Source organism: Rhinopithecus roxellana, chromosome 12, assembly GCF_007565055.1.
Source record: "Rhinopithecus roxellana isolate Shanxi Qingling chromosome 12, ASM756505v1, whole genome shotgun sequence".
Lineage (NCBI taxonomy): Eukaryota > Metazoa > Chordata > Mammalia > Primates > Cercopithecidae > Rhinopithecus > Rhinopithecus roxellana.
This window is the reverse complement of record NC_044560.1, coordinates 112,277,115-112,291,162: the sequence shown is the minus strand read 5'-3', so window position 1 is coordinate 112,291,162 and position 14,048 is coordinate 112,277,115. Positions and strand designations below refer to the sequence as shown.

General features: G+C 50.3%; 1 protein-coding gene across 4 annotated transcripts; it reads right to left on the bottom strand.

Moving 5' to 3' along the window:
* Positions 1-203: 203 nt before the first annotated feature.
* ZNF792 (zinc finger protein 792) lies at positions 204-8,111 on the bottom strand. 4 transcript variants are annotated; one of them, XM_030913501.1, is made up of 4 exons: positions 7,878-8,111; positions 4,670-4,796; positions 4,036-4,158; positions 204-3,372 (listed from the first exon to the last, which is right to left on the bottom strand). In XM_030913501.1, exons 1-4 carry the CDS (start codon positions 7,950-7,952, stop codon positions 1,751-1,753), a joined length of 1,947 nt encoding a protein of 648 aa, XP_030769361.1. In that variant the 5' UTR covers positions 7,953-8,111; the 3' UTR covers positions 204-1,750. The 4 variants fall into 4 exon arrangements, with proteins under 4 accessions (XP_030769361.1, XP_010367663.2, XP_030769362.1 ...); XM_010369361.2 differs by having other exon boundaries at positions 1,237-3,372; positions 7,446-8,111; XM_030913502.1 differs by having other exon boundaries at positions 1,237-3,372; positions 7,914-8,111.
* Between the last annotated feature and the right edge of the window lie 5,937 nt (positions 8,112-14,048).

The following is a 14,048-nucleotide window of genomic DNA, read 5'->3' as shown; positions in this document are numbered from 1 at the left end:
AACCAGAAACTAGCCGGGCGAGGTGGCGGCGCCTGTAGTCCCAGCTACTCGGGAGGCTGAGGCAGGAGAATGGCGTGAACCCGGGAGGCGGAGCTTGCAGTGAGCTGAGATCTGGCCACTGCACTCCAGTCTGGGTGACAGAGCGAGACTCCGTCTCAAAAAAAAAAAAAAAAAAAAAAAAAGAAAGAAACCAGATAAAAAAAAGAGTATAAATACTTTATGATTCCATTGTGTTAATTCTAGAAAAGGCAAACAAATCTAAAGTAAAAAATGTAAATCAATGGTTTCCTGGGGAAGGCAAGAAGGGACTGTAAAGGGGCATGAGGTAGCCCTGTAGGTGATGGATACGTTCATTATCATGATTAAGGTATTGGTTCCCTGAGTGTACATAATAAATGTACAAAACTTAACAAATATGTATAATTATTGCATGACAATTACATATCAACAAAGCATTAAATCCAATTTGGCAACCCTATATTGACTCTGCCATCTCTTTCTTCTTGCCTTGGGAGCAAAGAATGGCTGGCTATGTCATAGATGCTACAATTCCTATAGTATAGGATCTGCTTTTTTCTCAGTCCCTGTTTTCCTGCTAGCACAACACTGGCCTTGAGATGTACAGCACAGAGATGGTAACCCACAAAACCAAAACCTTTAGATTATTTGCTCTGCCAGTAACATTAGTCATAGGACAGAGGTCTACAGGTCCTGAGAATTTCTGCAAACCCTGAATCCTGCACAGCCACATTCAAGGGAGCATTCATGGATGCACCTTTAGAACAGGTCTATTTCTGCTGGTTTGCTATAATCTCGCCTATTCCCTATTAATCACATCCAGTGTTTCTGTACAAATTATGGTCCCAGCTGGGCCTAGTATGTCTTACAGTTAAGAGATACCTGCCTAAGGCTGAACTTCACACCATAAGGCTCCTTGGCAGGTGCTAAACAGCATCTGCTTTACAGTGTTGGGGAATATGGGGCACCCCCTGGGAATAAGGGACCCAATTCATGCTGTTCCCACATGCACTAGAGTTTGTCACAACTGCCCCCTCCTCGGGGCAGATTCCTGCCATTCAGACTACAATATTACACTCATAAATTCCTACACTTTCTCCTAGGAGGCCTTGGTGGCAATGCAAATGAGGCCAAGTCTGGATTGACAGTTGTTCCCTATCATCCTCCTGTCCCCTCCAAGATAATCTGGAGACCCCTTCAGTTTGGTAGATCTTAATTCTGTTCTTGAACCACCTCACACAGTGATCAGAACATGGATGATTAAAGGCGGCTTTATCATAAGGCCATTATCATCGCATGAACCAGGGTGATGCACAGGAGATAAGCTGTTGTGCAGAGTAACATGAAGGCTGGACAAATCCTTCAGAGGCATGAGACCAACAATGTCCCAGAAAAAGGGAAACCTTCTCTAGGACAAGCTGTCGGCAAAACCCTGCTCAGGACTTCACAGCCACAGGCTGGTCATGTCCACAGCTAAACCAGCCACACAGGGCGGGAACGACATCTTGCCATGGCTTCAGACTACTCCTTATTCCCTTTAGGGATTGGAAAGAGAGAGGAGAGGTCTGCCTTCCCTGAGCACAGTGGAGTGGTGGACACATTCTCTGGAGAGCTGCAGTGTGTGGTGCTGACATGGCTTCTATCACAACCCCAGCAGTGAAAAAACGCTGATAAAATCCATGGTAAGAGAATGTAACTAGTCCCCAGAAAGCTTCCAACAGAGCTAGCATTCCTAGGGAACCTCCCCAGGGTGGGTGCTTGGATGAACAAGGTTCAACTTGTAGTTGACAGCACCCTCATAAGGTCTGTTCTCAGAGCTTATCTCTGGTGTGTGCTGTTGCACTGAACAGGGAAGGAGCACATTCTCCATGCTCCTTTCTCTGGTATGAATCTTCTGATGCCGAATGAGGGTAGGCCTTTGGTTGAAGGCTTTCCCACATTCGCTGCATTCATAAGGCCTATCTGGTTTGTGAACTTTCAGGTGCTGCCTCAGATTGGACCTCTGCCTGAAGGTTTTCCCACATTCACTGCACTCATAAGGCCGCTCGCCAGTGTGAAGTCTCCGGTGGTTATGGAGGCTGGAGCTTTGGTTGAAGAATTTCCCACATTCACTGCACTGGTAAGGCCGTTCGCCAGTGTGAAGTCTCCGATGGCTATTGAGGCTGGAGCTCTGGCTAAACAACTTCCCACATTCATTGCACTCATAAGGCCGCTCACCAGTGTGAACTCGCTGATGTTTCATGAGGTCAGAGCTTCGGCTGAAGGCTTTCCCACACTCGCTGCACCGATGAGGCCGCTCGCCAGTGTGAACTATCTGATGTTGAATGAGGCTGGCGATGTGGCTGAAGAATTTCCCACATTCATTGCACTTGTAAGGTCTTTCTCCAGTGTGAACTCTCCAATGTTTAATTAGGCTGGAGTTGCAGTTGAAGGATTTCCCACATTCACTGCACTCATGGGCACTTCTGCCCGTATGAACCCTCTTATGATGAATGAGGTTGGAACGCTGGCTGAATAACTTCCCACAGTCGCTGCACTTATATGGCTTTTCACCAGTGTGAACCCTCTTATGCTGAATGAGGTTGGAACTTCGGCTGAAGAATTTCCCACAGTCACTGCACATGTGAGGGCTTTCACCAGTGTGAACCCTGCGATGTTTAACAAGGCTGGAGTGCTGGCTGAAAAATTTCCCACATTCGCAGCACTCATACGGTTTTCCTCTATTGTGAACTTTCTGGTGTTGAGTGAGGTCAGTGGCATAAGTGAAGACGATTCCACATTTGCTGCATTCATAAGGCCTTTCTCTGGTGTGGATTCTCTGGTGCTGAACAAGAGTGGATTTGTCATTGAAGGCATCCCCAGAGTCACAGCACTTGTTATGCCTCAGTGCAATGTGAAAATCCACCACACTTTTGGTGGCCTTGTGTGGCTCCCCATCGCTGGGAGTGACCTCATGCTGCAGAAACCCTGCTGTGGCCACAAAGTCCTCCCCGCCCTCCCTGCAGGTGGAAAGCTGATCTGATGTGTGGTCTCCCCAGGTCCTTACAGGCAAAGCCTGGCCCTCCTCCCTTCTGATAGGGTTGTGTACGTTCTGCTGCACCTGCTTCTGGGGAAGGTTTGCACTGAACTCAGAGCCTTTCACATATGCCTCACACAGAAACGGTTTCTGCCTGGGATGTGTTGTCTGGTGTTCAGCCAAATGCAAAATATCTTTCAAACGTAGGCCACATATGTCACAGGGGCAGGTCTTCTGGGGGCACAGAGTTGCCTGGGGACTCCTGTCCTGTGCCACTCCTTCTACAGAAACATTATGCTCAGAAGGTAAGTCCTTGCCCTCTGTTCCATGGCAAAAATCTGAAAGCAGAGAAATGCTGGTGAAGTTCGTATAAACTTTAATAGAAGGAAAGACCCCCATCACCTATGCTTGGCTGACCCAAGAATGAGTCCATGGGATTGTTGGCAACACAAGAAGGCTCAGGTCAGGGTAAGGAATAATCTGCTCTGCCATACTGTGCCTGGCCAGGTCACAAAATAGGGGAGGTCTTATCAGGACCAGAGACACAAGGATGGGGGACAGTATTGGGCAGAGAGGCAAGGTCTCCCACTCACTTCTCTTTAAAGGCCTTTTGGCAGGGCCTGGGCTGCTGGTAACCTGTGAGGGCTATGCAGTGCGAGCATCTAGACCCAGTAAAACCTGCAACTGAGTAGCTGGTGTTCAAGCACATCAAGGAAAAGCATGTATCTCACAACATATTAAGCGTAGGCGGGTGTTGGAAAATGCTGCAGAGGAAGCTGAAAGAAAGAAGCAGAGGCCAGAAAGGTGGGGCATAGGCAAGAGGCCCAACTCAGAATAGCAATGGTAAGCGGATAATGTGTCAAGCACGGGGAAGGAAAAGCAGAGATGTGGTCTGGCTACTGGCTTTGGTATCAAATGATGATGAATAGGAGAGAAGATGCTGGTATGATGTAAACACAGTGGTGATGTCACATCCTCCCCCAGCTCCCGTCACTGCTTACCAGAACCAGGCCTGCCATAAGCCCCTCTGGCCATGGCTGAAGTCATATCCACACTGTCAGGCACCCAGGGCTCTTTCCCCATCTCCAGCTGGGAAACGATGTGGGACCTGAAAGATATAAGTCCTAAGGGGAAAGACAGAGTGGGTGAGCGGCCAGCACCCGCCCAGTTGAACTACCCCATGACAGACTACAAGACAGGAAACTCCGTATGACACGGGGACATCGGGTGGTCATGGCAAGAGGTAACCACGTCAGTGATTGGAATTCTTGGCACAGTCTAGTTAAGGAAATATTAGCAAGAGGAAAGGCACAGAATTTAAACCACAGAACTGTCAGATCTGGATAATCACCCAGGAGGGAATGGCCAAGTCAGAGGGAGTCACGCAGCTGACTGCAAGACCCCTCATGCCTGGAGCTTCCCTGCAAGGCTTTAGGCAGCAGGTGTGGGGGCTGCTCAGGGAGAGGAGGGAACAATGTACATAGCTCAGCCCCAGAAGCCACAACACACATACAAGGAAAGTGGGGATGGAAGCAGTGCCAGTGGTCTGGCTGTGGGAAGGAAAAAGCCGTTTCTTGGGCAAAGGGGACAGGCAGAGATGAGCTCGGGACACCAGGGTAGGGGTGACAGCCTTACCCAGCGAGGCTATAAGTGCAAAGTTTTCCAGCATCACATCGCAATACAGGAGTCTCTGAGCCTCATCGAGGAGCCCCCACTCCTCCTGGGAGAAGTAAATGGTCACGTCCTCAAAGGTCACGTAGCCCTGCCATGATGGAGACAGTTTGTTCCATGATCAGTCTCTGTCCTTGGGACTCGCTGCTCATCCCCTGCTCACTCTCCTCCCCAGCTCCACAGCTCCAGGAGGCAGTAGACCCTGGTTCTGTGGACGCCTCATGTGACCACTGTGTCAGCCCAGAGCAGCAACAGGCAGGGGACAGAGAGGCTCCCTCCAAGCTCTGGGCCTGAAGTCCATGGCCCAACTCCCTCTTCTGGCAGCCTCTTCCCCTAGTGTCACCAGTGTCACACTTCTCAGATACAAATGTGGGCTTCTCTCCCTTAAACCCCAGTCCAGAGCCCTGGGGTGAACAGCTCACACTCCCTCCCACGTGCATTTCACTCTTTGGACTGCACCATCCTCACAGCTCCAGACCTCACCATGGCCTCCCATTGCCATTGCCACCCTCTCCTCATCCTGGTCCCTATCATAGCCATCTCCATGGGCTCCCATGTGTCACTCTGCACACAGCATCCAGAGAGTACCTGGCAAACACAGCCACCATCCCAGCCTGCCCCAGATCTTTGATGGCCTCCACTGCCAAGGGCAACACCCAGATAACAGGGAGAGGGAGTGCTCCACCCTTGCCTTGGAGCCCCCCAGCTCCCCTGGCCTGGCTTCAACCTAAGCCACCCACAGCACACATGGATGTCACATACCCTTGGCCTTCTTTGTTGCACATTCTGACCGTGTCATCACTCACACTTATTGAAAAAAGGAAAAAAAAAGCCAACCTCTCTGGCCATCCTACCCCCACCCAAGGCCAGCAACTCTGCCAATTGACCCCTCTTGGCCCAAGTTAATCCCCCAGCCTGAGGACAAACCCCATCAAGGGTCACCACAGAAGCCTGGTGAGAACATAGGTGAGTGTGTAAGCACCAGCCCAGGCCTCACTGCAATATTACCTCCTCTACTGCTAAGCCTCAGCATCCATCTCATTCACATCCACACCCTTTGGGATGATCTGGCCACCTGCCAGACCCTCTGATACACCCACATAGCGCCCCACCACCACCACCATGACCACTACTGTTCCTCACCTGTCTTTATGATGCCAAACAAGCCACGGTCCCCAGGCAAGAACCCGGCTCTCAGTTTTCCAGCCCCACCTTCCTCTTTTTTTTTTTTAACATCATTGTCACCATGACCTGAAGTTTCACCTCCTAAATCTGACACACAGCTACGCTCCCGTCCACACACCAGATGGCACATTTTGGATGTTTCTAACAGTTGAAATAAACAAAGACCAATGAAATGAGGAAAGTCAAGGCTCCTTACTCAAAGCTCACTATAGCAAGAGAGATTCAACGCAAGCTGGGAGTGGGAAAGTTTTATAGCGAAAGAAAAGGAAGGCTTCAGGCATGCCCTGGTTGGAGGCTCCTGTTCATAGGTGAGTGACCTAGAAGTGGGCATCCTATGTGATTGGTTAGGGTGCATATCTGCCTTTCTCTGGTTGGTCTTAAATCAGAAGCAGGAGCAAACATTAGGAAAGCTGTCTGTTATTAATCAAACCCTGGCCATTTGGGACCGCTCATTACACAAGTTATTGTTTTAACTTCCTGGATTGTCAGTCCAGATAGCAATCTGGCTTCCTGTGGGTTTGACAGACAGCAGGCTGGCTTCCTGCTGTATGGGTTGTTTATTGTAGATAAGGGGGTTGGTTTCCTGGGCAGGTTCTGGGGCAGAGTTCTATTTGTGTACATCATCTGGCCATTGTTCTCATGAATATCCAGCCTCTCATAACCTTAACAACTCCCTCAGAACACCCTGTGTGTTTAGCTGCCCACTCTTCAACTCCATTTGGGAGTCTCTGGGAAATCACAGGCTCAACCTGGTCAAAACCTAACTTCTTCTGCTTCCACGGAAAATTCCTCCCACAACCAACTTCTCAGTTCATGAAGCTAGATTCACCAAACCAAAAACCATGGATTCTTCCCTCGTCTTTCTCACCCTCCACATCGGAAAATCTGTTCAGCTTGACTTAAAAGGCATCAAGTTCCCAATCATGTCCTCTACCTCCAGTCCCCACTCTGGTCCGGACAGCAGCAGCACTGGCCTGGGCTATTCCATTAGGCTACTCCTCAGCTTCCCCGCCTGCGGCCCACCCCCATTCAGTTCTCCACTCTGCATCCACAGGGAGCCTATTAAGACCTGAGTCACAACATCTTCCTCCTCTGCCTTAAACCTTCCATGGCTCCCAACACCCTCAAAACAGAGGCCCAGGTCTCCAGCCTGCCGTTCTAGGCTGTCTTCAGCCCACCTGCTCTCTGGTTCCAGCAGACATAACAGGGACTTGGGTGAGGTTCCTTGAACACTCCCAACTCAGTCTCCACACCATGCCCAACCCCACCCCCCAAGCTTTTGCGTATGCTGGTTCCTGCGCCTACAAAGCCCTTTCTCCCTTCATCCCCATTACATTTCAGAAACGGAAGCCACTCTATATAAACCCTGCCCTGATTCAGGATCCTAGCTGGGAGCGACTCCCTTCCAGGGTCCCCTGACTCAAAAGCAAGGAAATGGAAAAGGTGAAAAGTCCTAGAACAAAGCCATCTTTTGCGTCTCAACGCCGGGAACAGGAGGGTGGGGGACCGGCAGCCGAGGGCCTGGCAGCCGAGGGCCTAACGCCCAAGCACTCACCTGCGCGGGATCCCGCAGGGCCGCCTCCGCCATCGGAGTCTGTGGTCAAAGCAGGGCCCCACGATGCGGGCGACCACGCGGCGGGAGAAGGGGGTCTCGCAGACTCAGGCTACCACCCACCTGGCCGTGCCCCAGGCGAGGTGTGACCCCAGGTTGAGGGTCGCACTCCTAGCCTCAGTCTCCCCCGTGCAAAATGCGCGCGGCGCCCGGGGCGCAGGCTCTGGGGCGCTGAGAGCGCGCAGCTCCGCCGGGCAACCCCCTTGCAAAGGGTCACGCCTGGTGCAAAGGCGCGGAGGGGGTCTCCGGCCTCACTGTCCCCGGCACGGTCCGGGAAAGCCGGCGCAGCAGCTTCAAGGGCGCAGCCGCACCCGCCCCGCCCCCAGCCCGGGGTCCCCAGCTCCTAGGGACTCAGCCTCCCCGCCGGGAAATGACCTGCAAGGCTGCAGCGCAGGAAGTTCCGGCCCCCACCCAGGCGGCCGGGAGAGTCGCGCTCTCCCGGACAGTCATTGGCCTGGCGCCAGCCGCCGGTGCACAGGCAGGGTCTGGGGATCGCGAGTTTCTGCCCAGCCTCTCGTCAGGCTGGGGGTCCAGGACCGGAAGGAGAACGGACCTGGCCGGGTCTCCACCGCCGCCGCCTGCAGCCCTTTGGCCTTCCCCTTAAAGGGGCCGCTCCCGAGCCTGCGGCCGCCAGCGCTAAACCCCGCCCATCAAAGGCCCAGGCCCGTGCTCTTCCTGCGCGTGTGGGCATCGGCAAGCCGCTTCACCCCTAAAGGACCTAAATTCACACTGGAAATGGGGATAGTACCCAATGGGCGGGGTCTTTGCGTAGTAATATTAAATGTAGCTTTCATTCAGGGCTTCTCAAACCAGCAACAGCCGCATCACCTGGGGACTGGCTGAAAATGCAAGTTCTGGGGCAACAACTTAAATCTAAGGACTCAGAAATTTTGGGGATGGGATTCAGCCTTCTCTACTTTTGGGGGAGTGGGAGGTGGGGGATGGGTCTCGTTCTGTTGTCCAGGCTGGAGTGCAGTGGCCTGATCATAGCTCACTGAAGCCTCCATCTCGGGCTCAAGTTATCCTCCTGCCTCAGCCTACCAGGTAGATGGGACTACAGACGCGCACGATCATACACAGCTAATGTTTAAATTTTTTATGAAGACTGGATCTCCCTGTGTGGCCTAGGCTGGTCTCAAACTCCTGAGCCCAAGCAATCCTCTCGCCTCGGCCTCCCAAAGTATTGGGATTGCAGGCGTGAGCCACGGTGCCAGGCCTCCTTCTCTGTTTTAACAAGCCCTCTGGGGACTCCAATGCTGGCTCCAACTTTAGAGCAGGGATTTTCATTGAAATTCAGTAAATAAAATGGGAAAAATAACACTACACGTTGCATGGTGAAACCACCTTTGCAAAAATTGTAACTAAGAAAATTGTGACAGTGAGAGATCTGACCTAACAAACTCCATCTTGCTTCTAACCTCCAAGCTGTCCTTGTTCATTCCTGAGCATAGGCCTAACTAACTTTGGGAGAAACTTATAGTTTAACTTTGAAACAAAGATAACAGCCCTTTCCCTCTAGGCCGGGAACGGTGCTTCCACCTGTAATCCTAGCACTTCGGGAGGCCGAGGCAGGTGGATCACGAGTTCAGGAAATCGAGACCATTCTGACTAACACGGTGAAACCCCGTCTCTACTAAAAATACAAAAAATTAGCCAGGCGTGGTGGCGAGTGCCTGTAGTCCCAGCTACTCCTGAGGCTGAGGCAAGAGAATGGCATGAACCCGGGAGGCGGAGCTTGCAGTGAGCCAAAATGGCCTTCAGTCCAGCTGGACAGAGCAGACTCCCTCTGTCTCAAAATAAATAAATAAATAGGCCGGGCGCGGTGGCTCAAGCCTGTAATCCCAGCACTTTGGGAGGCCGAGACGGGCGGATCACGAGGTCAGGAGATCGAGACCATCCTGGCTAACACGGTGAAACCCCGTCTCTACTAAAAAATACAAAAAACTAGCCGGGTGAGGTGGCGGGCGCCTGTAGTCCCAGCTACTCAGGAGGCTGAGACAGGAGAATGGCGTAAACCTGGGAGGCGGAGCTTGCAGTGAGCTGAGATCCGGCCACTGCACTCCAGCCTGGGGACAGAGCCAGACTCCGACTCAAATAAATAAATAAATAAATAAATAAATAAATAAATAAAACAGCCCTTTCCCGAAACAAACCCTCTTCTTGCCTGGTGACCAGACTGCCTTTGTAGGATTAACAAAAGCCACAAGATTAGAGATCATGGTTTAGGAGTCATGCAGCCAGGGGCCAGGGGCCACAAGATTCTAAACCTTCCCAATTGCTCCTGGGGATAACATCACTATTGTAAAACCTAAAATTGGTGCTCGAGATATTTTTCAGACCCAGCACTCGATGGATCAGCTAGTACCACCCAGATTGATAAACTGGGTCATCTGGTCCTGTGGTCCCCTCCCAGGAATTTACTCCGTGCAATTAGACAACTTCGACTCCCTATGATTTCATCTCTAACCCAACTAATCAACACTCCCCACTACCTGGCCCCCCCACCCATCAAATTATCCCTAAAAACCTCTGATCACTGAAGTTTCAGGGAGATCAAGTTGAGTAATAACTCTGTTTCTCCCATGGCATGGCTGGCCCCGTGTCAATTAAACACTTTGTTTACTGCAATGCTGTGGTCTTTTTGTAGCCAGCAAGAAGAACCCACTGGGTGGTTACAATGGTAGATAACAGGGCCCAGGACACAATTCCTGCTGGGTGCATAAAAGCTATTGTCATTACCAACATCATCATCACAAGACTCTTACAAAGACTGCCATGGGGTGGCAGGGAAGAGACACCTCTGTACAGTCTTTTGGATATTTGTCAAAATATACAATGACTCTAACTCAGCAAGTCCCGACTCAGAGGGAATAGTTATGATTTTTTGTTTGTTTGTTTTTTGAGATGGAGTCTCGCTCTGTCGCCTGGGCTGGAGTGCAGTGGCCAGATCTCAGCTCACTGCAAGCTCCGCCTCCCGGGTTTACGCCATTCTCCTGCCTCAGCCTCCGGAGTAGCTGGGACTATAGGCGCCCGCCACCTCACCAGGCTAGATTTTTGTATTTTTTAGTAGAGACGGGGTTTCACCGTGTTAGCCAGGATGGTCTCAATCTCCTGACCTCGTGATCCGCCCGTCTCGGCCTCCCAAAGTGCTGGGATTACAGGCTTGAGCCACCACACTCAGCAATAGTTATGATTTTTACATGAAAGCACACCATAGTAACATTTGCCTACTTGATTTTATTATTTTCTTATAGCTGCATTTTTTCTAAATTGATAAAATCATATATAATTATTGTATGCAACATGATGTTTTGAAATATATATACATTGGGCCGGGCGCGGTGGCTCAAGCCTGTAATCCCAGCACTTTGGGAGGCCGAGACGGGCGGATCACGAGGTCAGGAGATCGAGACCATCCTGGCTAACACGGTGAAACCCCGTCTCTACTAAAAATACAAAAAAACTAGCTGGGCAAAGTGGCGGGCGCCTGTAGTCCCAGCTACTCGGGAGGCTGAGGCAGGAGAATGGCGTAAACCCGGGAGGCGGAGCTTGCAGTGAGCTGAGATCTGGCCACTCCAGCCCCGGCGACAGAGTGAGACTCTGCCTCAAAAAAAAAAAAAAAAAAAAAAAAAGAAATATATATACATTGTGGAATTGATAGGGACAGGAGGCAGGGAAATTCTGAGAGGAAGAGGTCGGGTCCATCAGGCTGAAAAGCCTGATACCACGGCCCAAAGTGAGAACTTCCATCCCTGTTTTCCCACTCAAATGTTGCCTTTTCCAAAACCACCCATGGCTCACCCTGCCGCCCATACTATGCCCATAAAAACCCCAGGCTCAGCTGGCAGAGAGAAGAAAAGCAGCTGGACATTGGACACTATAGTTGGATGTTGGAGAGAAGTGGCCTGACTTCAGAGGGACAGCTTGACAGCGTAGCTTTGGAGAGGATGGCCAGGGATGGCGGAACTTCAGGGGATGATTACCTTCCTGCTCCATCCCCTTTTCAGCTCCTCTTCCTGCTGAGAGCCACTTTCACCGGCAATAAAATCCCCTGTGCATTTACCATCTTCAATTTGTTTGTGTGACCTCATTCCTCCTGGACGCCAACAAAAACTTGGGTGCCATGAGTGTGGGTGCAAAAGGCTGTCACACTGACCCTCCACTGAGCTGTTAACACTTAAGCTATCCATGGATGGCAAAGCTAAAAGGGCACTGTAACATTTCCTCAAGGGCTTCAGGGGTTATAGTCACCTTCCCCTAGATGCTGCCATGGGGCCAGTATGGAATTCGCTCTTGCTGGCACCCAAAAGCACTCACCCTGTCTCCTGCACCCGCTCACCTGTGCTCCCCCTCCCACGAGGGGTGGAACCACAAGTGGGTGGAGTTCGCCCCTGCCAGCGCCCGTGCACTCTAGTTCCCATCCAATAAGGGGTCAGGGAAATATCCTGCTTCAGAATGACTAAATCAAGCTCATTAACATATGCATCACTTCACATTGTTTTGTTTTGCTTTGAGACAGGGTCTCATTCTCTCACCCAGGCTGGAGTACAGTGGCACTATCACGGCTCATAGCAGCCTTGACCTCTTGGGCTCAAGCCATCCTCCCACTTCAGCCTCCTGACTAGTTGAGACTACAGACGTGCACCACCACGCCCAGCTAGTTTTTTGTACCTTCTGCAGAGATGGAGTTTCACCATGTTGCCCAGGCTGGTCTCAAACTCCTGGGCTCAAGCACTCCTCCTTGCCTTGGTCTCCCAAAGTGCTGTGATTACTGGTGTGAGCCATGGTACTGGTCTTAGTTATCTTTTTTGTGTTGAGAAGATTTAAAATCTCTTTAAGCATTTGTCAAGAATACAACATAACTACAGTCACCAGGTTGTGCAATAGATCTCTTGAACTTATTCCTCCTAGCTATGTGAAATTTTGTATCCTTTGACCAACATTACCCCACTCCCACCACCTGGCAGCCTCAGTCTCTGGTAACCAACATTTCAATCTATTTCTATGAGACAACTTTTTTAGGTTCCATATATGAGTGGGATTATGTAGTATTTGTCCTCTGTACCTGACTTATTTCACTTAATATAATGTCTTCCAGGTTCAACCTTGTTGTAACAATTGACAGGATTTTCTTCTCTTTTATGACCGAATAGTATTCAGTTGTATCTCTACCACATTGTAAAAATCCATTTATCTGTTGATGGGCACTTCAGTTGCTTGACTATTGTGAATAGTGCTGCAATGAATATGGCAGTGCAGATATCTTTTTGACATACCAATTTCAATTCCTTGGGGTGTATACTCAGTAGTGGGATTCCTGGGTCACATGGTAATTTTATTTTTATTTTTATTGATTTATTTCTTTGGGACAGGGTCTTGCTCTAAAACCCAGTCTGGAGTGCAGTGGCATGATCATAGCTCACTGCCATTTTGAACTCCCAGGCTCAAGTGATCCTCCTGCCTCAGCCTCCTGAGTATGTGGGACCACAGGAATGTGCCACCACACCCAGCTTATTTATTTATTTATTTTTGAGACAGGGTCTAGCTTTGTTACCCAGGCTGGAATAAAGTGGTGCAGTCTTGGCTCACTGCAACCTCCACCTCCTGGATTCAAGCAATTCTACTGCCTCAGCCTCCCAAGTAGCTGGGACTACAGGTGTGTGCCAACATACCTGGCTATTTTTTGTATTTTTAGTAGAGACAGGGTTTCACCATGTTGACCAGGCTGGTCTCTAACTCCTGACCTCAAGTGATCTGCCTGCCTCAGCTTCCCAAAGTGCTGGCATTACAGGAGTGAGCTACTGAGCCCAGCCACTAATTTATTTTTATCTGGAAAAGAAAAGAGGTTCATTTGGCTCAAAGTTCTACAGGCTGTATAGGAAACATGACTTGAGCATCAGCTTCTGATGAGGCCTCAGGAAGCTTCCACTCATGATGGCAGGCAAAGGGGACCTGGTGTATAGAGATCACATGGCAGGAAGTGAGAAAGAACTGTTATTACTGTGGGGTCAGCACCAACGCATTCATGAGGGATCCACTCCCACGAGCAAAACACCTCCCGCCAGGCCCCACCTCCAACACTGGGGATCAAATTTCAACCTGAGATTTGAAGGGGACAAATATCCAAATTGTATCAGGTGGACAGTGTGGTTGATGCTTTCCCTGCTTCAGAGGGAATTGGACACAGGCTCTGGAAGAGAAGATACAAAGTGCCAAGACCAGCTCAGTCGGGGAGACCCTAACCCAGCGGCGCTAGAGGAGTTAAAGACACACACAGAAATATAGAGGTGTGGAGTGGGAAATGAGGGTTCTCACAGCCTTCAGAGCTGAGAGCCTCGAACAGAAATTTACCCATGTATGTATTAACAGCAAGCCAGTGATAAGCATTGTTTCTATAGATTACAAATTAACTAAAAGTATTCCTTATGGGAAACGAAGGGATGGGCTGAAAAAAAGGGATGGGTTGGGCTAGTTATCTGCAGCAGGAGCATGTCCTTAAGGCACAGATCGCTCATGCTATTGTTTGTGGCTTCAGAACGCTTTTAA